General features: G+C 43.3%; 1 protein-coding gene across 1 annotated transcript in view; it reads left to right on the forward strand.

Moving 5' to 3' along the window:
• Positions 1-1,117: 1,117 nt before the first annotated feature.
• Positions 1,118-23,540, forward strand: part of LOC115145271 (potassium voltage-gated channel subfamily C member 1-like) — a 52,880-nt gene continuing 30,457 nt past the window's right edge. Inside the window, exons 1-2 of the mRNA XM_065002801.1 lie at positions 1,118-1,279; positions 17,038-17,998. Coding sequence (XP_064858873.1) covers positions 1,118-1,279; positions 17,038-17,998 — 1,123 coding nt within the window. The remainder of the gene's footprint in view (positions 1,280-17,037; positions 17,999-23,540) is intronic.

The raw sequence follows: 23,540 nt of genomic DNA on the forward strand, positions 1-23,540 counted from the left end.
AGGTAAGAATGTGGGTAAAATTAGAGGCTTGGGTAGGCTTGGGTGGTATACCGTTTATAACATATACTGGGGTATTTGGAAATAGTCACGGGATGTTTTTTCAAAACCGTGAACAATTTCTTTGAAGTTTTTTTAATACATTTGAATATTTGTAGCTACTTTTTAAGTAAATACCTGCAGTCAACTTGTGCAATACATTGGGAGATAAAGCACATTGCGTTCTTCATTTCAGCTGTCACATTATTTTTCATTATGAAGCTTACCGGTAGTCACGTGGTGGTTGTTTACAAGCACACAACGACGAGAGACCGGAGCCTTGTGAATCAATCACTGTTTTGCAGAAAGCGCCAGGTGATCTAGTTACAGTATGGAATTCACAACTAAATGTTTGCCAGCTAGATACAGTATCTTATAACTATTAAGTTAACTGTCTAAAATGTGCTAAATTCTCTGCAATTGTGCATTTGGGTTGCTAATTTAGTAGCTAATTATCTAGATAAGTGGTGAGCTTCTTGCAAAAATCAAGTTTATCTTGGAAACAGCAGGGAATCCCCTCCTGAAACAAGAGCCTTGCTGTCTAATATTTGTTTTGTGCGTGCAGCAAACTGTGAGTAGCATTTTTTTGTTATTTGTAGAACTTTATGGGCTGGGATGTCTGTCCTTTAAATAGTTTTGTCAGAGACTGTATAAAAGTTTTGCAATGCGCTCCTTAGCATTTACCTAGCATTCACTATGGGATTTTACATGTACTTGTTAGCATTGCTAAACATCGGATTACTTGTTTAGTTCCAGTTTTACCGAATATCCCGCGAGGGTACAAGGTCGGTATGAAGCACAGGAAATTAGTGGCACCTTAATTGGGAAGAATGGTGGAATGGTATCAAGTACATCAAACACATGGTCTCCAGGTGTTTGATGCCATTTGCTCCGTTCCGGACATTATTATGAGCCATTTTCTCCTCAGCAGCCTCATGTTGGTATAAAGGTATGACAATCTGGATACCGCCCAAACCTGATAAGGGGTGTCTTAGAAAGGATCACATTGTCTTTCCAAATACTCTAGCTGTCCCACCTATCCATCACCGATAATATATTTTTGATAAGGACTTTCTCCTGGATGGAGTCTGAGGACAAAGTGAGGGAAATGATCTCTGAGAAATTGAAGATGGACCACAGAAAGATTGAGGTGGTGAGCGCCCACAGGACTGGAAAACCCACCACCGGCCCAAGTGATAGGCCCAGGACAATAGTGGTCAAGTTCATGAGGTTCAAGGACAAGGTAGCTGTTCTGGAAAGAGAAAAGAACTTGAGATGAACGTATATCTTCCTCAACAAGGACTATCCTGAAGCTGTGCGCCAAAAGAGGAAAGAACTGATCCCAGTCATGAAAGCTGCCAGAGTGTGTGGGGACATTGCTTACATCTGCTATGACAGGCTCATTGTTCACCCTCCCTCCCAGAAGCCTGGAAGGGATGAGAGAGCCAAGCCTATGGGTTCGTAGATTCAACCCCGCAGCACAAACACGCATCCACACACGCGCGCGCGCGCACACACACACACACACACACACACACACACACACACACACACACACACACACACACACACACACACACACACACACACACACACACACACACACACACACACACAACAATTGATTAATGGACTGCTGAATGTATTTTTTTTTCTCTTGCTTTGTTTGCTCATTGCAGTATTATGTCTCTCTGATAAGCTACCCAGGAAAGGGCTGAAAATAGACCATATTAATATATGTAGCCTTAGAAATAAGGTTCATGAAATCAATAACTTGATAACATCAGGTAACATTCATAAATGAGCTATTTCTGAGACTCACTTAGATAATTAATTTGATGATACAGCAGTAGCAATACAAGGATATAACATCTATAGAAGAGACAGAAATGCTTATGGGGGAGGTGTTGCTGTATATATTCAGCGCCGTATCCCTGTAATGCTTAGAGAAGACCTTGCAGTATGTCAAGTGTAATTGAAGTGTTGTGGTTGCAGGTTCACTTGGCACATCTAAAGCCTTTTCTTTTGGGGTGTTGCTATAGGCCACCAAGTGCTAACAGTCAGTATCTAAATAATATGTTTGAAATGCTTGATAGTCTTTGTGATGTAAACAGAGAGGTCTACCTTCTTGGGGACCTGAATATTGTCTGGTTTTCATCAAGCTGTCCACTCAAGAGGAAGCTTCTCACTGTAACCAGTGCCTGTAATCTGGTTCAGGTTATTAATCAACCTACCAGGGTGTTAACAAACTCTACAGGAACAAGATCATCCACATGTGCTTCTACACCTGCATTGCTTGCTGTTTGGGGTTTTAGGCTGGGTTTCTGTACAGCACTTTGAGATATCAGCTGATGTACGAAGGGCTATATAAATAAATTTGATTTGATTTGATGTAACGATCACATTTTTAAAAATGATTTACTAATACTGTAGAACTTTGTTCTAAAGCTGTATCCAATTATTGCTAAGCATGCACCTGTTAAGAAACGGACTGTTAGTACAGTGAAGGCTCAATGGATTGATGAGGAATTGAGAACTGTATGGTTGAAAGAGATGGGGCAAAAGGAGTGGCTAATAAGTCTGGCTGCACATCTTACTGACTGACTTACTGCAAATTGAGAAATTATTTGACTAAACTCAACAAAAAGAAGCCAAGATTGATGATATAAAGAATGATGGAAAAAACTTTGGAGTACTTTAAATGAAATTATGGGCAGAAAGACAAATTCAACTCCCATCTTTCATCGAATCAGATGGCTTATTCATCACAAAACCATTTGATGTTGACAAATATTTTAAAGGTGACTTAATTGGCAAAGTGGGCTATCTTAGGCAGGAAATGCCAACAATGAACAGTGAGCAATTCTATTCATCCATCAAAAAATAATAATGAAAGAAAAGCATTGCAAATTTGAATTTTGAAATGTTCGAGTGGGAGAGGTAGAAAAATTATTGTTATCAATCAATAATGACAGACCTCCTGCCATTGACAACTTTAGATAGAAAGCTACTGAGGATGATAGCTGACTCTATAGACACTCCTATCTGTCATATTTTTAATCTGAGCCTTACATGTCCTCAGGCCTGGACGGAAGCTAAAGTAATTCCGCTACCCAAGAGTGGTAAAGTGGCCTTTACTGGTTCAAACAGCAGACCTACAAGCTTGCTGCCAGCTCTTAGCAAACTGTTGGAAAAAATTGTGTTTGACCAAATACAATGCTACAACACAGACTTTCAGCATGCTTATAGAGAAGGGCACTCAACATGTACTGCACTGACACTAATGACTGATGATTGGTTGAAATAAATAGATAATAAGAAGATTGTGGGAGCTGTACTGTTAGATTTCAGTGGAGCCTTTGATATTATTGACCATAACCTGTTGAAAAAACATATGTGTTATGGCTTTTCAACCTCTGCCATATCGTGGATTCTATTTATCTAATAGAACTAAAAGGTTTTCTTTAATGGAAGCTTCTCTATTGTCAAATATGTAACGTGTGGTGTACCCCAGGGCAGCTCTCTAGGCCCTCTACTCTTTTCATTTTTTTTTTTACCAATGACCTGCCGCTGGCATTATACAAAGCATGTGTGTCCATGTATGCTGATGATTCAACCATATATGCATCAGCAACCATAGCTAATGAAGTCACTGAAACCCTTAAAGAGTTGCAGTCTGTTTTGGAATGGGTGGCTAGTAATAAACTGGTCCTGAACATCTCTAACACTAAGAGCATTGTATTTGGTACAAATCATTCCCTAAGTTCCAGACCTCAGCTGAATCTGGTAATGAATGGTGCGGCTGTTGAATAAGTTGAGGAGACTAAATTACTTGGCGTTACCTTTTGATTGTAAACTGTCATGGTCAAAACATATAGATTCAATGGTTGTAAAGATGGGGAGATGTCTGTCCATAATTAAAGAGATACTCTGCTTTTTTTACACCACACTCCAAAAAACAAGTTATGTAGGCTCTAGTTTTGTCTAATCTTGATTATTGTCCAGTCGTGTGGTCCAGTGCTGCAAGGAAATACCGAGTTAAGCTGCCTGCTGGTCCAGAACAGATCAGCACGTTTTGCTCTTCATTGTAATCAGAGGGCTGATATAAATACTATGCATGCCAGTCTCGCTTGGATAAGAGTTGAGGAGAGACTGATTGCATCACTTCTTCTTTTTATAAGAAACAATGTGTTGTAAATCCCAAATTGTTTGCATAGTCAACTTACACACAGCTCTGACACGTACACTTACCCCACCAGACATGCCACCAGGGGTCTTTTCACTGTCCCCAAATCCAGAACAAATTCAAGAAAGCGTACAGTATTATATAGAGCCCTTATTGAATGGAACTTCCTTACATCTCATATTGCTCCAATAAACAGCAAACCTGGTTTCAAAAAACAGATAAAGGAACACCTCACGGCACAATGCCTCGCCCCTATTTGACCTAGTTAGCTTGTGTGTAGGCATTGATATGTAGGCTACGTGTGTCTTTACATTTTTTTTATGTAGTTCTGTCCTTGAACTGTTCTTGTCTGTTGATGTCCTGTATTATGTCATGTTTTGTGTGGACCTCAGGAAGAGTAGCTGCTGCGTTTGCAACAGCTAATGGGGATCCTAATAACGTACCAAAAAGACCCCAAAAACTGTTTAGAAACACCCCCTGTCATGTCCATTGTCAAACCTAAGACCTTTCAAATGTAATTTCTAATTCTTAAGTAATCCTGCGGGTCACTTTTCCAGGCAGACAGATCTACTGATATCACACACTTATTCATAAGACATAACCACTGTAAATAATCACTTATTTATGAAAACAACAATTTATTAATCAGCGCCACCTTCATCCTACATTTTAATTGAATTCCTACTCTCTCTTAGACATCGGTCCAATCATTTCCCTCTCCTTCTCTTTCTTTCTTTCTTTCTCTCTCTTTCTTTCTTTCTTTCTCTCTCTTCCTCCCCCCTTCTCTACCCTTCTGTCTCTTTCTCCCCCTCATCTCTTTCCCTCTACCTCTCTCCTCTTGCTGTTCTCTTCCCCCCTCCTCCTCTACTCTGCTGCAATGTTGAGGGTTTTCATATTGGTGCAGTGTTTAGAGATGTCCTCAGACCTCAGACCATTGCAGTGTGCAGTATGATGTTCAGGCCATTGCAGTGTGTGTGTGTGTGTGTGTGTGTGTGTGTGTGTGTGTGTGTGTGTGTGTGTGTGTGTGTGTGTGTGAGCTCAGAACAATATAGCCTTCAAGACAACCCCATTGTCTCAGTGTGACTGAAATCCCACTACTAAGTGTTCTCCTCACAGCACTACCCTCGTCACTGTCACTCTTACATCTGGGTCAGGTAGACCAGGGCTGTGTCTGAAATGGAACCCTGTTCCCTATGTAGTGCACTACGTTTAACCGGGGCCCATGCATCCCCATTCTCCACCCTTCCCTGCATGCATTTAAAATAATTGGATTGGTGTAAGCATTGGCTGGAGGAGAGTTTCCACCATTTTTAAACCCATACTCTTCAGAAGGGGGTTGAGATTAGGCCATTCCTCTGACTTGACCTCTACCAGAAGGGCCGTCTGCCAGTCCATCTCCATCAGTAGGTGTGTTGTTAGTCTGACTGCGTCCCAAATGGCACCCGTTTCCCTATATAGTGCACTACCTTAGACCAGGACCCTGCACCCTATTCCCCTACATAGTACACTACTTTTGACCAGAGCCTTATGAGTCCTGGTCAACAGTAGTGCACTATCTAGAGAATAGGGTGCCATTTGGGACACAGCCTACAGGGTTCATTCAGCACACTTTCCTCTTGTGTCTGAAAATATTACTAGTTGTCAAATCCTTGCTTCCTCTATCATTGTTTCCTCCATTCTTCACCTCCCTCTCAAAGCGTTTTCGAAGAGGTCAGAGTGGAGGGACCTTCGATCTGTTCCTCCAAGGGAACAAGGATGGAGGAAACAAGGACTGAGGAAGTAAGGATTTTAAGGCACAGTCATGGACTAGGAGGATAGTAGGGGCCTGTGAGCTGCTAGAAAAGGGGAAAATCTCACCCTGCAACTGCAAGGGCCAGGGGAACGGCAGGCTTTTGCTCCAGCCAAGGTTACACACAGACACACACACACACACACACACACACACACACACACACACACACACACACACACACACACACACACACACACACACACACACACACACACACACACACACACACCTCTTGTTTTAGCTTGTGGACACTCAAATCATATTTTCTCTAACCCCTAAACCTAACCTTAATCCTGACCTTAACACCTAAACCTAACCCTAACTCCTAAACCTAACCTTTAACCTCAAACTCTAATTCTAAACCTAACACTAATTCAAACCCTAAACTCAATAGAATTAGCCTTTTTCCAAGTGGGGGCTGGCAAAATGTCCTCAGTTGGTCAAATGTTTGTTTGTTTACCAATCTTGTGGGGACTTCTCGCCTCACAAGTATAGTTAAACATCTCCACACACACACACACACACACACACACACAAATACTCACACCATCTATAATAAAACATGCATGTCAAGGGAGGGAACTGTTAAATGTTTGATAAAGCAACAGAAAGAGAAAGATCCAATGGAAAGAGAAACGAGATTTGCAAACACATACAAAATAAAGTGTCCCCAAAAGTGGAGCTTGAGTGCTTTAGGATGGTAAGGCGAGGCAGGTGACATCACAGGCAATGGGCTCGCCGGTGTCTCTAGTCGGCACGGAAACGGGTCTCCTCATCATCAGCGTTTCCAGGCCACAGTGAGATGAGATGAGACTTGTTAAATGAGTTCATGTTAATAGGCTGGGGGAATTAAGCAGCTCTCCCAGGAGCATCCAAGACCACTCATTTGGGCTGTTTAAAAAAAAATCTGTCATGAGAAGATTGGCCTGACTGCTGCATTTGAGAAACATCCTCAAAGACATCTATAATATAATGTAAAGGTATATATACACTGGAGCCACTGGGTTGGTTTGATATTCATAATGTCGGTTGAGTGTGTTTAGGCTTAAATATTTTGGGAAATGTTGTTGTATGTGTGTACCTGCATGTGTGTGTGCTTGTGCATGTATGTTTTGTGTTGTATGAAATGCAAGCTCCCTTTCCAGATGTACGTGTTTCTCTCTACACTGAGATCTGAGCAGGCATTTCGCAAGACGACTGCTACTCTGCAGCCAGGGCTCTGGAAGGACCCCGATACATTCAGGCAGCTTACTGCATAGACCAGGAAGAGAGGGAAGGGGAGGGAGAGAGAAAGAGACAGAGGAGGAGGAGTGTGGAGGTATGGGACAGCTAAAGATCTAGAGGTAGAGAGCAAGCAAGTGAGCGAGAGAGAGAGAGAGAGGGAGAGAGGGATTTCAGTGTGAAAGAAAGAGGAGGAGGAAGAGGATAGCGAAGGAACAGAGAGGAGAGGAGGGGAGGGGAACGCTGCAGAGGGGGAAACAGCAACACCACACACACACACACACACACACACACACACACACACACACACACACACACACACACACACACACACACACACACACACACACACACACACACACACACACACACACACACGTGTATATAAGTGACTGTAATGACGTGTTACATAAAGGGAATTCATTGGGTGGCAGAGACAAAGACAGAGGGGCAGAGAAAGAGGGGCAGAGACAAAGACAGAGGGGCAGAGACAGGGGGGCAGAGACAAAGACAGAGGGGCAGAGACAAAGACAGAGGGGCAGAGACAAAGACAGAGGGGCAGAGACAGAGGGGCAGAGACAAAGGGGCAGAGACAAAGGGGCAGAGACAAAGACCGAGGGGCAGAGGCAGAGGGGCAGAAACAGAGGGGCAGAGATGCAGAGGCGGGGGGGGGGGGCAGAGGGAGAGCCGGAGAGATGCAGAAAAAGAGAGGCATATAGAGACTGAGGCAGAGAAAGACAGAGAGAAAGGCAGAGGGTGAGGTAGAGGGCGAGGCAGACAGAGGTTGGGCGATATGGCCTAAAAATCATCTCAATTTTTTTATTTATTTTATTTATGGGCGATTCAGAATATACACTACCGTTCAAAAGTTTGGGGTCACTTAGAAACGTCCTTGTTTTTGAAAGAAAAGCACATTTTTCTTGATTTTTGAAATGTTTTCTCTAAATAAGCTTTGTTGTACAAGTAAAGGTAAAATACACTGCATTTTAAACAGTCAACAATAATTTAATGAATTCAGGGCTTGTGAAATTATACTTTGGCTATCTTCCACAATAATGACCCACTAATAATGTAATTATTTTATCAAATTAGTTTAACTGTCTATGAAAATGCAATTTTTGTTACAAATTTGACCAAAACCATGCATAATGCACAATCACTAATAATGACCAACTTCTTGTAGCAGCCGTTATAGAAAATGTACACAGGTCTCAAAAGCAATCTCTGAAGCACAATTCCATGTGCTAGTGCGTAGCCTGCTAATCTTTATATTTAAGGTTTAGCCAACTTGGATCTATTTGCTAGCTAACAAGGTAGAACAGTTGAATTTGGTATGAACACACCCTTCTGTCCATCTCCCACTGTTTGAACAGCATGCTAGCCTGTCCACTTTGTTCTTAAGTTTTCGTTTTTGCGTCTTTTACTTTTGGTTTAAGCTTCAAACAGCTTAAAATACAATATTTTTTTGTTAATCGAAAATATATTTCACAGCAGTTTAGACGGTACAATGATTCTCTACACTATACTTGCTTGTTTTGTCACACAAACTGAAATTAGGCAAACTATTATAATTTTAGCAACCAAGAAATAGCGGAGCGATTTCTGCATAGTGCATCATTAAGTTTTAGTTTATTATTGTAAAATAATGTCTCAATGTGTTTCACCGTCCATATGAGCGATTCTGCTGGACCAAACCGCAAATGGCGAGTAGAAACCGCATTTTGTCAGAGAGGAAAAAGTTATTCTTCCTATTTGTTGTTCTCAGTGGCAGGGGGATGAGGTTGGTATTTGTGTGTAAATTGGAAGTTGCACAGTCACAGCAGAAGGAGCGCGACCAAAAAGACAACACGAGAACATGTGGACATAAATACAGGCATTTGGAATATCGTACTAAAACATACTTTGAATCTAATCTAAACATGAATCTAATGAATCTAATGAATTCAATATATTGCCCAGCCATAGTTTGAGGCTGGGTTGCCGATTGGTTAGGTTGAGGCTTGGTTAGATTGAGGTTGGTTTAGGTTAAGTTTGGTTGAGGCTTGGTTGAGTTAGGTTGGGTTGAGGTTGTGTTAGGTTTGGTTTGGTTGAGGCTGGGCTGAAGTTGGGTTAGGTTATGTTGAGTTGAAGCTGGGTTGAGGTTGGTTTGGGTTAGGCTGGGTTGAGGTTGGGTTGGGTTAGGCAGTGTTGAGATTGGGTTGGGTTGAAGCTGGGTTGGGTTAGTTTGGATTCAGGTCGGTTGTGTGAGAGAGAGTGAGTTTCCGTGTGCCTGAGATGAACAGGTACTATTGATCCAGGGGGCCGAGAGAAGAAAAGGCCTGGTGCTTTAAACAGGCACGCCGGTTCAATCGATAGACATTTATCTATGTGAAGGCGAACATGACATGTCTGTTTTCATAATGGTGGCCGCGCATTGCCCACAGCGTCGTAACTCACTAACCCTCATCTCTCGCTCTCTCTTTCTCTCCCTCGCTCTCTATTCATCTCCCTCTTCCTCTTTCCCCCTCGCTCTGTCTCTACTGTACAGTCGCACTCCATCTTGAATCCCCCTCTCACCGATTTCTACCTCCGCCTCTCTTTTCCCCCAGCTCTTTCTCTCTCTCCCTCTCTCACCATTTCTCTCTCTCTTTCTGTCTCAGTGCAGTGTCAATGAGATTGCACATCCTGATGTCCATACTGTTTTAGCTGCATCCCTCCCTCTCTCTCTCTCTCTCTCTCTCTCTCTCTCTCTTCCTCTCTAATCCCCCTCTCTCTCCCTCTAGTGTGTATTTTGGGTCTGTTGTTCGTGGTGTCTGGCACCACCTATCTTCCGTCTTTTATCAGAAGCACAGGTCTGAATGCACACTACAGTACCACTGCAATGACCCAAAACGCAGCACATATATATATAGCTACATATCAGGGAACATTCATTCAGCAAATATTTTATTTACATTCACAGTCAGCTGATTGTCCAAAGCTATGTGTCTATTCTCATTGACACGAGTTAAGGCGAATTTCGAGAGATTCTAATGGTATCTATTCTCGAGAGAAACTACTGTAATGTAAACTTGCGTATTTCTCATGTCTCGAATGCTATCTCCGGAGGTCGCGCACGACACTCGTCCAACAGATGCCCCCCTCTAAGCAGGGGAGTGTAAACAGAATTGTGTCCTTGAGCCCAACATTCATACAGTAGAAATACTAATAGCAGAGTAATGTTTTTGAAACAGCTGAAATGTAGACATGTTCATTATATTTTAAACTAGTTTTATTGAGTTTTCATCTGAAATTGCATTAACAACTTGTTACATTCTCAAATTGTCGCCCGTAGCTTTAAAAAAAATGGAAGCTCAACGGTGTTGACTTATATGATATTAATAAAAATTTACTTTTATATTCGTATGAGAGGGGTGAACGTTCATGTTTGATATGCTAACATTACTAGCTAGCTAGCCCAATAATGGACGAAAGGAGCCAAGGACCATACATGTTCTGTTTAAAGGTGAATTAGCTCTGGAAACCAAAACAGCCTAACACACTCCATCTCAATTGCTGTACGGATCTAGAAACATACATCTCTCTACTTTCATATCACATCAAAATAATTTCACATATGCAAAATACGTTTTACCACAGTTGCAGCAGACAGTATTTTTCAGTGACAACATGTTTGTGGCATCCATCTTCCGTTTACACACAGGTATTCGGAGACGCAGATAAATAATTAGCACAGGTAGTCAGGCACTCTATCTTCGTCTGTTTTCCGTAAACATGCGCTGTAACATGGGAATATGGCTGTGTGTGAACCGTAACCCTATTAAGGTGTCTAGTAATTGAACTTATTTTGTATTTGTATTATTTCGCGCTGATATGAAATATATGCTACTTATGTTTCCAAAACCGTACTGCAAGCGATGCATGTTCATTTTTAGAGGAAGCGTCGGAAATCTTAACAAAACTGCCCTGGTCAGAAGATACTATCGTCAATAGGCGATAAACCAGTTACCATCTATGAATGGTGTTCTAGCTAGCTAGCTGTGTTATTGTCTTGCAAGCTACATTTAATGTGTGTACTAATGAGAAAATAAACCCTTTAATTGTTTGTACATGCGTGCACATTTTTGCATTATTCAAGAGTGTAATAAGGCTTGGTTGCATTATTTAAGATAAAATCGGAATTTAAGACCAAAAAGCACATTTTTGTTTTCATGAATTTGTACAATATAGCAGCTCAGTTAAACAACTAGTCTAATCTAATAGCTAGGCCTGTTTTCAATTTTTGAAGATCAAGGGGTATTAAATTAATTGGAATGACAGAAAATCGGACAGACTGTTGTTTTTTATGTAAAGATATAGCCTGTCGTAGAAAGCAACGGGTTAGATGAATACTACATAACCAACCCATGAAGTAAAAATGCAACATCTATTTATGGCCAGCTATGTAAACTCTAACATGGATTTATCCTGCAGTAGATGGTAAATTTGTAATATAAATCAAATCTAATTTTATTGGTCACATACACGTGTTTAGCAGATGTTATTGCGGGTGTAGTGAAATGTTAGTGCTTCTAGCTCTGACAGTGCAGTAATATCTAACAAGTAATATCTAACAGTTTCACAAAATATACCCAAAATACACGTATATCTAAGTAAGGAATGGATTAAGAATATATATATACATACAGTTGAAGTCGGAAGTTTACATACACCTTAGCCAAATACATTTAAACTCAGTTTTTCACAATTCCTGACATTCAATCCTAGTAAAAAATCCATGTCTTAGGTCAGTTAGGATCACCACTTTATTTTAAGAATGTGAAATGTCAGAATAATAGTAGAGAGAATGATTTATTTCAGTTTTTATTTCTTTCATCACATTCCCAGTGGGTCAGAAGTTTACATACACTTAGTTAGTATTTGGTAGCATTCCCTTTAAATTGTTTAACTTAGGTCAAATGTTTTGGGTAGCCTTCCACAAGCTTCCCACAATAAGTTGGGTGCATTTTGTCCCATTCCTCCTGACAGAGCTGGTGTAATTGAGTCAGGTTTGTAGGCCTCCTTGCTCGCACACGCTTTTCCAGTTCTGCCCACAAATTTTCTATGGGATTGAGGTCAGGGCTTTGTGATGGCCACTCCAATACCTTGACTTTGTTGTACTTAAGCCATTTTGCCACAACTTTGGAAGTATGCTTTGGGTCATTGTCCGTATGGAAGACCCATTCACGACCAAGCTTTAACTTCCTGACTGATGTCTTGAGATGTTGCTTCAATATATCCACATAATTTTTGTTCCTCATGATGCCATCTATTTTGTGAAGTGCACCAGTCCCTCCTGCAGCAGAGCACCCCCACAACATGATGCTGCCACCCCCGTGAAGCCCCTTTTTCCTCCAAACATAACAATGGTCATTATGGCCAAACAGTTATATTTCTGTTTCATCCGACCAGAGGACATTTCTCTAAAAAGTACATTCTTTGTCCCCATGTGGAGTTGCAAACCGTAGTCTGGCTTTTTTTTATGGCGGTTTCAGAGTAGTGGCTTCTTCCTTGCTGAGCGGCTTTTCAGGTTATGTCGATATTGGACTCGTTTTTACTGTGGATATAGATATTTTTTACCTGTTTCCTCCAGCATCTTCACAAGGTCCTTTGCTGTTGTTCTGGGATTGATTTGCACTTTTCGCACCAGAGTATGTTCATCTCTAGGAGACAGAACATGTCTCCTTCCTGAGCGGTATGACAGCTGCCTGGTCCATGGTGTCTATACTTGCGTACTATTGTTTGAACAGATGAACGTGGTACCTTCAGGCATTTGAAAATTGCTCCCAAGGATGAACCAGACTTGTGGAAGTCTACAAAAAATGTTTTGTTGTCTTGGCTGATTTCTTTTGATTTTCCCATGATGTCAATCAAAGAGGCACTGAGTTTGAAGGTAGGCCTTGAAATACATCCAGAGGTACACCTCCAATTGACTCAAATTATGTCAATTAGCCTATCAGAAGCTTCTAAAGCCCTGACATCATATTTGGGAATTTTCCAAGCTGTTTAAAGGCACAGTCAACTTAGTGTATGCAAACTTCTGACCCACTGGAATTGTGATTTTTTTAAATGATAAATGACATAATCTGTCTGTAAATTGTTGGAAAAATGACTTGTGCACAACATGCACAAAGTAGATGTCCAAACCGACTTGCCAAAACTATAGTTTGTTAACAAGAAATGTGTGGAGTGGTTGAAAAACCAGTTTTAATGACTCCAACCTAAGTGTATGTAAACTTCCGACTTCACTGTACATATGAACTGGGTGATGCAAATCAAATCAAATCAAATCAATTGTATTTGTCACATACACATGGTTAGCAGATGTTAATGCGAGTGTAGCGAAATGCTTGTGCTTCTAGTTCCGACAATGCAGTAATAACCAACAAGTAATCTAGCTAACAATTCCAAAACTACTACCTTTATAGACACAAGTGTAAGGGGATAAGAATATGTACATAAAGATATATGAGTGAGTGATGGTACAGAGCGGCATAGGCAAGATACAGTAGATGGTATTGAGTGCAGTATATACATATGAGATGAGTATGTAAACAAAGTGGCATAGTTAAAGTGGCTAGTGATACATGAGCGTCTGCTAAATGACTTAAATGTAAATGTAAAGATGCAGTAGATGATATAGAGAACAGTATATACATATGAGATGAATAATGTAGGGTATGTAAACATTATATTAGGTAGCATTGTTTAAAGTGGCTAGTGATATATTTTACATCATCTCCCATCAATTCCCATTATTAAAGTGGCTGGAGTTGAGTCAGTGTGTTGGCAGCAGCCACTCAATGTTAGTGGTGGCTGTTTAACAGTCTGATGGCCTTGAGATAGAAGCTGTTTTTCAGTCTCTCGGTCCCAGCTTTGATGCACCTGTACTGACCTCGCCTTCTGGATGATAGCGGGGTGAACAGGCAGTGGCTCTGGTGGTTGTTGTCCTTGATGATCTTTATGGCCTTCCTGTGACATCGGGTAGTGTAGGTGTCCTGGAGGGCAGGTAGTTTGCCCCCGGTGATGCGTTGTGCAGACCTCACTACCCTCTGGAGAGCCTTACGGTTGTGGGCGGAGCAGTTGCCGTACCAGGCGGTGATACAGCCCGACAGGATGCTCTCGATTGTGCATCTGTAGAAGTTTGTGAGTGCTTTCGGTGACAAGCCGAATTTCTTCAGCCTCCTAAGGTTGAAGAGGCGCTGCTGAGCCTTCTTCACGATGCTGTCTGTGTGGGTGGACCAAATCAGTTTGTCTGTGATGTGTACGCCGAGGAACTTAAAACTTACTACCCTCTCCACTACTGTTCCATCAATGTGGATAGGGGGGTGTTCCCTCTGCTGTTTCCTGAAGTCCACAATCATCTCCTTAGTTTTGTTGACGTTGAGTGTGAGGTTATTTTCCTGACACCACACTCCGAGGGCCCTCACCTCCTCCCTGTAGGCCGTCTCGTCGTTGTTGGTAATCAAGCCTACCACTGTTGTGTCGTCCGCAAACTTGATGATTGAGTTGGAGGCGTGCGTGGCCGCGCAGTCGTGGGTGAACAGGGAGTACAGGAGAGGGCTCAGAACGCACCCTTGTGGGGCCCCAGTGTTGAGGATCAGCGGGGTGGAAATGTTGTTGCCTACCCTCACCACCTGGGGGCGGCCCGTCAGGAAGTCCAGTACCCAGTTGCACAGGGCGGGGTCGAGACCCAGGGTCTCGAGCTTGATGACGAGCTTGGAGGGCACTATGGTGTTAAATGCCGAGCTGTAGTCGATGAACAGCATTCTCACATAGGTATTCCTCTTGTCCAGATGGGTTAGGGCAGTGTGCAGTGTGGTGTAGATTGCATCGTCTGTGGACCTATTTGGGCGGTAAGCAAATTGGAGTGGGTCTAGGGTGTCAGGTAGGGTGGAGGTGATATGGTCCTTGACTAGTCTCTCAAAGCACTTCATGATGACGGAAGTGAGTGCTACGGGGGGCGGTAGTCGGTTAGCTCAGATACCTTAGCTTTCTTGGGAACAGGAACAATGGTGGCCCTCTTGAAGCATGTGGGAACAACAGACTGAGATAGGGATTGATTGAATATGTCTGTAAACACACCAGCCAGCTGGTCTGCGCATGCTCTGAGGGCGCGGCTGGGGATGCCGTCTGGGCCTGCAGCCTTGCGAGGGTTGACACGTTTAAATGTTTTCCTTACACGTCGGCTGCAGTGAAGGAGAGTCCGCATGTTTTAGTTGCGGGCCGTGTCAGTGGCACTGTATTGTCCTCAAAGCGGGCAAAAAATGTTATTTAGTCTGTCTGGGAGCAAGACATCCTGGTCCGTGACTGGGCTGGTTTTCTTTTTGTAATCCGTGATTGACTGTAGACCCTGCCACATACCTCTTGTGTCTGAGCCGTTGAATTGAGATTCTACTTTGTCTCTATACTGACGCTTAGCTTGTTTGATTGACTTGCGGAGGGAATAGTTACACTGTTTGTATTCGGTCATGTTTCCAGTCACCTTGCCCTGATTAAAAGCAGTGGTTCGGGCTTTCAGTTTCACGCGAATGCTGCCATCAATCTGGTTTGGGAATGTTTTAATCATTGCTATGGGAACGACATCTTCAACGCACGTTCTAATGAACTCGCTCACCGAATCAGCGTATTCATCAATGTTGTTGTCTGACGCAATATGAAACATATCCCAGTCCACGTGATTGAAGCAGTCTTGGAGTGTGGAATCAGATTGGTCGGACCAGCGTTGAACAGACCTCAGCGCGGGAGTCCAGGAGTCCAGTAATGTGTGGGCAGACCGCACCACCCTCTGGAGAGCTTTGCGGTTGTAGGCAGGGCAGTTGCCGTACCAGGCGGGGATACAGCCCGACAGGATGCTCTCAATTGTGCATCTGTAAATGTTTGTGAGGGTTTTAGGGGCCAGGCTCCACTCAAATGTATTTAGGCTCTTGAGGTTGAAGAGGCGCTGATGCGCCTTCTTCACCACATTGTCTGTGTGGGGGGACCATTTCAGCTTGTCAGTGATGTGTACGTTGAGGAACTTGAAGCTTTCTACCTTCCCTCATCTCCTCCCTGTAGGCTGTCTCATCGTTGTTGGTAATCATTAGAAGAAGACGATGTTTGTCTTCTTCTAATGGCCTCTTTTGCAGTTTGACATTTATGAGTCTTGTCCTTGAGGCAGAACTGAGTGATTTCAGCTAGTTTTGTGTGTCATCATATTGGTCTCCCACTTGTGGTCACTCGCTCAGGTGAAACAAACTTACATTTGCGCTGAAAATGTAATTGAAAAAACAGAAAGGTGTCAAATAATTTTGGTGCAAATGTCTTTTCTGAATGTAAAAGTAATCCTAGAAGTAATCATTTAGTTTTTCAAAAATCTCTGTAATCTGATGACAATATTTTTGCTGGTAACATAACGAATTACAGTCACCATTTTTTTGTAATCCGTTACTCCCCAATCCCCAATCCTGACTGTATGGTTGGTATGTGGTTTGTTCACTTGAACTGTGAGTTCATCAGAGTGCCTGTGTAATCGTTGGCTTTAGACCTAAAACTGTGTAAAACAGATCTATTCATGCAAAGTGGGAACCATTGGTGTTTTTTTTGTTGCAGTTTAGGTTAACCTCTGTTGCTGCATGTTTTCTGTGATACAGTTTGTGAATGACATCATCTGTAAATCCATGTGATCCTTTGGGTTAGGCTTCAGTGAGAATTCAATGAGCCCAAGAAACATAATCCTGTAAAAGGCAACTATGTACAAAAAACTTGAACCTAACCATCTTTCTCCCTCTCTCCTCTCCTACAGTACTGTGCGTTCCTCTCCCTTCTGTTCATCCTCATCTCCATCACCACCTTCTGCCTGGAGACGCACGAGGCCTTCAACACCATCTACAACAAAACAGAAAACGTGACGGTGGACAATGTGACAACTCAGGAGATCGTCTACGAGGTGGTGACCGACGGCTGGCTCACCTATGTGGAGGGAACGTGCGTCATCTGGTTCACCATCGAGGTCATGATGCGCGTGATCTTCTGCCCATGCAAGAAGGAGTTCTTCAGTAGCACCCTCAATATCATTGACTTTATTGCCATCATGCCCTTCTACCTGGAGGTAGCGCTGAGCGGTCTGGATTCCAAAGCCGCCAAAGACGTGTTGGGCTTCCTGCGAGTGGTGCGCTTCGTCAGGATCCTGCGTATCTTCAAGTTGACTCGTCACTTCGTGGGTCTGCGGGTGCTGGGCCACACGCTCCGCGCCAGTACCAACGAGTTCCTCCTCCTCATCATCTTCCTCGCCCTCGGGGTGCTCATCTTCGCCACCATGATCTACTATGCCGAGCGCATCGGTGCCGACCCTGACGACCCTACGGCCGCCAAACACACAAACTTCAAGAACATCCCCATTGGCTTCTGGTGGGCCGTGGTCACCATGACCACTCTGGGCTATGGGGACATGTACCCCGAGACGTGGTCGGGGATGCTGGTGGGCGCACTGTGTGCCCTGGCGGGGGTGCTGACCATTGCCATGCCTGTTCCCGTCATCGTCAACAACTTTGGCATGTACTACTCACTGGCCATGGCCAAGCAGAAGCTGCCCAAGAGGAAGGGCAAGCACATCCCTCGGCCCACCATGCCGGGCTCGCCCAACTACTGCAAGCCAGACGCCCTGGCCATGGCCACTGCCGGGCCGGGTATGGTGGGCTCAGGCAGCCTGGGGGGAGGGGACTGCCCTCTGGCCCAGGAGGAGATCATCGAGATCAACAGAACAGGTGAGTAGAGCAGGGGAGGGAGGAGATGGATGGAGGGAGAGAAGGGGAGGAGAGGCATGTGTGTGCGTGCACGCGCCTGTGTGAGTGTTTGTGTGTGTGGATGAAGTATATTTGGAATCTATCTAGAGTGACTGACTGCTGGTGACCTGCAGCATCCCACACTAATATTCCAATATTATGATCAAATTACCCCGATCACTCTCTCTACATGATGTGGTGTCTCGGCTTGTCTCTGAGTCACATATAACTAACCCAATGTACCACAACATATACCCCAAGTCTGAATCACTGTACTGAACTTTAGCCAATGATGAACACCCATAAAATACTGGAACAGTCTTAAATAGCACTTTGTCAGATTATGGTTCCCAACCATCACAATCCTCCCTTTCTACCGCATGTGTGGGTATGTGGTGTGTGTGTTTCCATCCCTCTCCAGTCTGTAGAATTAACCCGATTAGAGAGTGTGGGGAGAAATTAAGTGGATCTGTAACCATGTTAAATAGGGAAGCTGAGGCCGCACGCACGCACGCACACATACACACACACACACACAAGCTGATGAGGTCAGATAGACACCGTAGCTCTGTATAGAGCAGGGTGATCCCATAATCTAGCCCCCCCCAGCCACCCCTCCACCCTCATCCTTCTCTCTCTGCTGGGTAGCTCTCAACACGTCGGCTTTAACGTTTATAAATATTTGGTTGGGAAGATTGGCCTGTCAAAACGCTGTTTGACAGTGGACAGAAATGTAATTAAACTTGAAGAGTAGAGCGGGTGATGGGTGGAGGGTTGGGATGGGGGTGGATTGGGAGAAGGATTAGTTATGACAAGAGAGAAGTTGAGAAGCATGTAAAATGGAATTCTAGAGGGCCCCTCAATTTACATATGTAGGCTACTCAGAGCCTGATACCTGATCGCACGCGTGCACTCACCCAAGCACACACACGCACACACACGTGCATGTACACACACACTCGGGATGTGCGCGAGTACTCAAGTACTGGAATCTGTGTTTGTATTAAATTAAATTATTGAGTACTCAACATTTTCAAATGCAACTATTTAGCAGGTTACATTTAAAAGCGCTGACAACATTTCTGCAAGATGTGAGTATGTCAAGGGCAGTGAATGTTAAAGTTGTGTATCAGAACAACCAGCAGTGGGCCACTGCAGCTAAATAAATATATGGAGGAAACACTGCACACTGAATTGACAAGTAATACATTACACACACACTTACATACATTTGTACATCATATAGGCCTATTTCCCTCTTGCACTAGCAAACCCCCACACTAGTAATAAATAGTATTTTTTTGTGTGTGTGTGTTTGTAGGGACATGCCAGTCCCGATCAGCTGGTGAGTTCACACAGCCAAAAGAGCTCCTTCTGTCAACACAGCTTACAGCCCAGGAGGGGAGACAAGTGTAGCTCAGGCTGTAGAGCATGGCTGCTTGCAGCGCTAGGGTTGTGAGTTCAATTTCCACAGGGAACTAGTAGCAAAAAAAGTATTAAAATAATGCATTCACTACTGTAAGTCGTTCTGGATAATAATAAATGTAAATAGGGATTGGTGTGGAGTAACCAACTAGGCTCTGTTTGAAAGTTGTAGGGCCAGGATCTGGGAAACAGTTTAAGCCTAGAGTAAAACATTATTTAAATCAAGAATTTCCATTGAACATGCTTTTTAGTCCTGGGATCTTTTATTTCAGGTCGTGAGGCATGGACCAACACATTTCTACAATCAAGATGGCGGCAGGGCAGTTTCGCTAAGCGTGTTGTGTCACGCTGTTTGTTTGTTTCAAGTGTTACACGTTTGTATTACTTTGCAAAACCGTTATAGGCTGTGAAAGTTAAACAACAGGCAAAATCTAAAATCCTACAGGATCAAAGCAATCGAAGTGTTAAAATCGCTAGTAAACCAAGCAGGGACATCTGCTGGTTTCGACATGAGGAGATAAGCCGGTGTGGTGCCCTCCCTGAAAGCCGAGAGAGGATACATCTGTGTTGTGACTGACTGTCTAGACACGTTTGGGCCGACTAGCCTTGGATACTCCTCGACGGTCAGGTTTTTCATCTGTGTTCCAGCAATCTACCAGAGTCTTCTGACTCCTTTCCTGTCTTGCTGTGCTGTGTGCTTAGGGTTGCCAACTGTCCCGTATTAGCTGGGATGTCCCTTATATTGGGCTAAATTGGTTTGTCCCATAGAGGACATCCCTTGTCCCGTATATTCATCCAATCACAGTATAGCCTAAACGCGCCAATTCCTGCAAAGTAATTTCTGTTGTTGTTCAGTCAGTTTGGCATATCAAGGAAATATGGATAAACCTGCAAAAAAAGAAAAGACTGTGCAGCTACAACAAACAATGGGAAGCAAAAAAGATGTGGGATAAGCCCCGTCAGTGGTGACTGGATGAAAGCTTTCTGTACTTTATGCCGTCGGGAATTCTCAATTGGCCATTGGAGGGGAGAATGACCTAACTCAGCATGCATCCACAGAAATGCACAAGAAGGCCATGCTGGCTAAAGGGGCTAGCAATATCAGTGCATTCATCGCGACGTCTACTGCAGAAAATGACAAAGTCGCGGCAAGTGAAGCCTCTCGTATGTGTACCATACAGTTGAACACGGACTCAGCTACAACAGCACCGACTGCCTTGTTAAGCTCAACGGTGCTTTGTTCCATGACTCAAAATGTTGTGAAGAAGTTGCACTTGGGAAGAACGAAAGCTGAGATGATTACAATGAATGTTTTAGGACCAAAGTCTGTGTGGGATATTTTGGATGATCTGTCCCCGACCGAAGGTGAGACGGTGTATTTCTCAGTTGCCAGTGATGCCTCCAACAAGGGAAATAGAAAAATGTTTCCAGTGTGCGTGAGATATTTCTCTGTGACTGATGGAATGCAGTGCAAGTTACTTGACTTTCATGAAGACAGTGGTGAAACTGCAAATGGCATACATCAAGCTCTGATGAGCTGTCTGGAAAAGCATGAACTGGATATTAGACACATCCCAGCCTATGCAGCAGATAATGCCAATGTCAACTTTGGAAAACACCACTCTGTTTACCAGCTATTGAGCAGTGACAACAATCGCATTCTGAAAGCTAATGGCCCAGCTCAAATAGCTCATAATGCCTGCAAGCCTGCCTGCGATCAGCTGTCAGTGGGTATTGAGACAATTGTTTTAAAGACCGACAGCCACTTCTCAGTATCTGCTTCCCGAAGAGAGGAACTGCGAGCATTTTTTGCCTTTGTTGACATTGAGTGGCGTGAAATTCTGAGACATGTTTGCACATGATGACTCTCTCTTCATCCAGCTGTCGATCGTCTCCTGCAAAGCTGGCCAGCTCTTACATCATACTTCAGGTCCCCTGGGGAGACAAAGAGTATTTTTGAGTATGAAGAAAAAACGGAAGCTGCTGAGATTTATCTGTGCTTTTTCCACAACGTTGGGGTGTGTTTTTGACCAACTCGTAAAAAAGCTGGAGGAAACAACGCTCTGCATGACAGATGTTTACAAGGAAGTCCAAAAGTTTAAAATGAAGATGCTTCAGCGGAAACAGGACAGCTTTTTTTGGATACCAGACCAAGCAGCTGATGGACAAACAATTGTCAGCACAAAGATCCAAGCAGCAACAGGACTTTGAAGTTCTATGACACTGTCATTACATACATTGACAAGTGGTTTGATTTCTCACCAGAACATGTAATGGTGAAACTGAAACGGATCGGCCTCTATGAGGAGCTCTCCTTCACTGACCTGGAGCAGGTGGTGGTTGCCCTCAAAATGACAGAGACCGTCAGTATGGACCAACTCTATGAAGAGTTTTGCACTTGCTGGGAGGAAATACAGAAAGCCAGACAGGATACCACAAAATCCACCAGTGAGAAGTGGGTGGCAGTTTTCCAAAACCTAGGGAAAGCCAACTTGATCAACATGTTCAGGATTGGTCTCATTTGTCCTCAGTGTGCCAGGCTCAAATGCCTTTGTAGAGAGGATTTTCTCTCTGATGACCATTTAAATGGTCAGACTCAAGAAACAGATGCAGCACAGAGCTGATCAAAAATGAACTTTAAATATCTGCGAACTGTGACTTGTCATGTGAGGACTTCTCTCTGGCTATGCAAAAGGACAAAGGACTGCTTCAATCAGTCAAGAGCAGCAAAGAATATCCATGGAAAAAGTAGACTTGGTGAGTGACTCATGCCCCTCTTTTCCTCTTTTGCATTTGAAATGTTTTTCTTTTCTTTTTTTGCTGTAAAGGTCAAAATGGAGATTTCTTTGATAATTTATTTTGAGGTTTATTCACATAAGTTTACATAATGATACAGTTTTAGTCAAGCTATAGACTAAATGGAATATAACCATGTTTTGCTTTTCCAATTTAATAAGAATATGAATATACACTGTATATTCATTCACACAACACCATACCTACACCGCCGTGGCACCGTGCTCTGGCACGCCACCTTTTGTCCCTTATTTGGTAGTGAGAAAGTTGGCAACCCTATATGTGCTGGAAGCCGGAGGTTGGTATCTGCGCTGTGAGATAACGTCTTGATGCGCTGGGCTGTATCCCGGCTGGGTGAACTTGCCACCTGTGATTGGCTGGTCTACTGGGCACAAACGCTCTGGCATTCTACGGGCATGAAACACTTAGCACAGGGTGTCGCGCGGTGAAACTCCGCTTCCCATTCATTTCAATGGAAAGAAAGCGGAGAGGGCGGGGGACCTTTGGGCGGTGCGAAAGTGGCATGGGAGGTGGTGGAAAAAGAATATTTTCCCAAGTTTATGCAAATCACCAGTGGCAACCGTTGTGCGATGACCAATCATATCGAGTGGTTCTTATGACGGATTTGACACTATGCCACCCAAGGCTGGAGACTTTCTTCAGCAAAGATGGTTGATAAAATACTAGGATGGAAGCAAATGTAAGTTATTATAACGTCATAACGAATCATGCAAAAAATGTACAGTTGACAGGAATATGTTAGTTAATGTAGAGACAAACGATTTATGCATATTTTTTTAATCATAAAGTTAATTTACGCGATTTAGCAAGCTAGCTGACAAGCTAACATTAGCCAGCTAGCTGGCTAGCTTTATGGGTGTTGTGACATGAGTATGAAATCGTAATTCGGGTTTTGCTTTAGGGACTCCTGAAACAACCAGCAACCCAGGCTGTCGTCTTGTGAAACAGTGGATTTAAAGAATCTAGCTAGCTAAAGCATTTACTACAAATTGAATGTACAATTTTGTAAGCTTGCCTTGCTGATATTTGCCATGCAATGCAGATAGATGAAATAACGTAGCTAGCTATGTTCTTGCTTATTGTGCAATGGAGGATAACAATACATGTATGCCTATGAATGTGTAACGTTAACTAACTCACTTTTGTACTGTAGTATCTGGGATCTACATCTGTTTATATTAGTTACTATGCAGTTACTAAGCAGTAACGTATTACGGCAGTGTTACGTTACTACGCCTAATAGGAAAATGCACATGCGCACTAGGGTGCCGGGAACTGTAGA

This window comes from Oncorhynchus nerka, linkage group LG17 (assembly GCF_034236695.1).
Source record: "Oncorhynchus nerka isolate Pitt River linkage group LG17, Oner_Uvic_2.0, whole genome shotgun sequence".
NCBI lineage: Eukaryota > Metazoa > Chordata > Actinopteri > Salmoniformes > Salmonidae > Oncorhynchus > Oncorhynchus nerka.